This window comes from Pyxicephalus adspersus, chromosome 1 (genome assembly GCF_032062135.1).
Source record: "Pyxicephalus adspersus chromosome 1, UCB_Pads_2.0, whole genome shotgun sequence".
Classification (NCBI taxonomy): domain Eukaryota; kingdom Metazoa; phylum Chordata; class Amphibia; order Anura; family Pyxicephalidae; genus Pyxicephalus; species Pyxicephalus adspersus.
In genome coordinates, this window is record NC_092858.1 from 216,783 (window position 1) to 219,252 (window position 2,470).

The following is a 2,470-nucleotide window of genomic DNA, read 5'->3' on the forward strand; positions in this document are numbered from 1 at the left end:
TATATGTGGGGGTATATATGGGGTGTATATATATATATATATGTGGGGGTATATATGGGGTGTGTATATATATGTGGGGGTATATATGGGGTGTATATATATATATATATGTGGGGGTATATATGGGGTGTGTATATATATGTGGGGGTATATATGGGGTGTGTATATATATGTGGGGGTATATATATATGTGGGGGTATATATGGGGCATATGTATATATTTACCCCCCTACACACACACACACACACACACACACACACATTTATACATATACACGCCCCTCCCCCCTGTAGGTCAGAGGTCAGGTTAGAGGTTCTCTGTAATGCGGTTGGTCGGGTTGTTAGGAATCCTCCTCTGATTGGTGGAATTCCTGGAATGTGAATATTTGTGTCTGCATTCCGCTCACCATAGCAAAGCCCCGCCCCTTCTTTGCTCACCAAAAACAGTGAATTATTTTTAGATCTTTTCCTTTATAAATTCACACAAAATGAAAGCTGACCCCACAATGCCAGAATATCCGTCATAGGCGGTAGGGCCCGGAAATCTCTCTCCAGGGCCACTGATTGACATCCACCTGCAAAGAGGACCTGCCGCTAAGATAAATCCTCACCATGTCACAATATATAATAGTCTCGTATTTCAGAAAAGCTCCGCCTTCAGTCAGTGACTTTGCCTAGGCTGGGATCAGTCTGCTGCAGGCAGGAAGAAGCATTTTCTCAGTCTCCCCCAGAGATAAGATGTCAGTCTGCAGGACTGGTGGAGACATCGATGGCCAGCATTGTGTCACCTTGGAGGCATCTCCAGAAAGTGGATGGGGACACGGGGGGGGTTTGCTGAATACAGCGCCGCCCTTCTGGAGGGAAAAGCAGATGAAGGCAGGAGGAGTACTGTGACGGGGGTGGTTGGGGTCTCTGATATTTTGGGGCCCCTGAGACCCGGGGGGGGGGGGCGCCAATGATCAGCAATGGCGTCCTACTATTGGGCAGATTCTCCACAGATCTATATTAGACGGAGCGGACTATTGGCTGTGAGCAGACGGAGTATGTGTGATTGGCTGACATGTTCTATATTTTCCTCCAATCATTGATTGATATTTCCTACCAATCAGCTCTTTATGTGATGTCACATGACTGATATTCTGTCCCCACAGTGACACGGCACAATCATCTGAAGGATTTCATGCTGGTGGTTTCCATCGTCATCGGGGTCGGAGGCTGCTGGTTCGCTTACATCCAGAACCGCTACTCCAAGGAGCACATGAAGAAGATGATGAAGGACCTGGAGGGGCTGCACCGGGCCGAGCAAAGCCTGCACGACCTTCAGGAGAGGTAAGTCCTGTGATTGGACAGGGAGAAGCAGCTCTTAGTCACTCTGCTCTCTCCTCCTGGCAGCATGCACCCTCCAATTCTGCTTCTCCCTCCCCAAGTTTAACAGGAGACTGAACACAGCTAGGGGGCGATCTAACAGACTGACTCCGCCTTCCTCAGGTGTGTGTGGTACATGCTGGGATGGCTCATTGAGCTCTGCTGATTGGTGGATGGAGATCAGGGCTGCAGTCAGATTGGGCAAATGGTCATTAGGGTCCCACCCCACATGTCGCACCCCATGGGGGATGTTTATCATATCGCATGGGTTCTACAACACAGCCAATCACATTGCACGATATGCGGTGTGTTGGATTGCAGTAATGTGACCTGGTGCAGCCTTCTCTAAATGGGGCCCTCAGGGTTGGGGCCCCTGTCCCTGAGAAATACACTGCCCCCCGCCATTCCCCGTTTCCTCTTTCCTTTCACCTCATGTTTATTTATACCAGAGGGGCCCCTCTATTATACCCCTAGTGACATCACAGCCACCAGAGGAAGTTGTCACCCAGGGTCCAACCTCCCCCAACCGCAGCTTTGTATTCCGCTTTCCTGATGAGGACGGAGATGAGCAAAACCATCCATCACTGCCATCATACTGACCCCTAGCGGCAACCAATGGCAGGTGACCCCCCTTCCCCTATCCACTGTACATCCAATCATTTCTGTCCAAAGTCCACTCCTCCTGTAGGGGGCAGTATAACTGGTAATCTATACACAGCGCTGTGTCCGGTCCTCCTGTAGGGGGCAGTATACCCAGTGTTCTATATACAGTGCTGTGTCCAGCCCTCCTGTAGGGGGCAGTATAACTGGTAATCTATACACAGCGCTCTGTCCAGTCTTCCTGTAGGGGGCAGTATAACCAGTGCTGTGTCCATTCCTCCTGTAGGGGGCAGTATACCCAGTGATCTATACACAGCGCTCTGACCGGTCTTCCTGTAGGGGGCAGCATACCCAGTGATCTATACTCAATGCTGTGTCTGATAGTCCTGTAGGGGGCAGTATACCCAGTATTCTATACAGTGCTGTGTACAGTCCTCCGGTAGGGGGCAGTATACTTAGTGATCTATATACAGTGCTGTGTACAGTGCTGTGTACAGTCCTCCTG

At 50.0% G+C, this 2,470-nt stretch overlaps 1 protein-coding gene across 3 annotated transcripts in view; it reads left to right on the top strand.

Annotated features, from left to right (window-relative positions):
* Window positions 1–2,470, top strand: part of STIM1 (stromal interaction molecule 1) — a 19,684-nt gene that overhangs the window by 10,789 nt on the left and 6,425 nt on the right. For all 3 annotated transcript variants that reach the window (XM_072399944.1, XM_072399953.1, XM_072399963.1), the window contains exon 6: window positions 1,152–1,329. In XM_072399944.1, coding sequence (XP_072256045.1) covers window positions 1,152–1,329 — 178 coding nt within the window. The remainder of the gene's footprint in view (window positions 1–1,151; window positions 1,330–2,470) is intronic.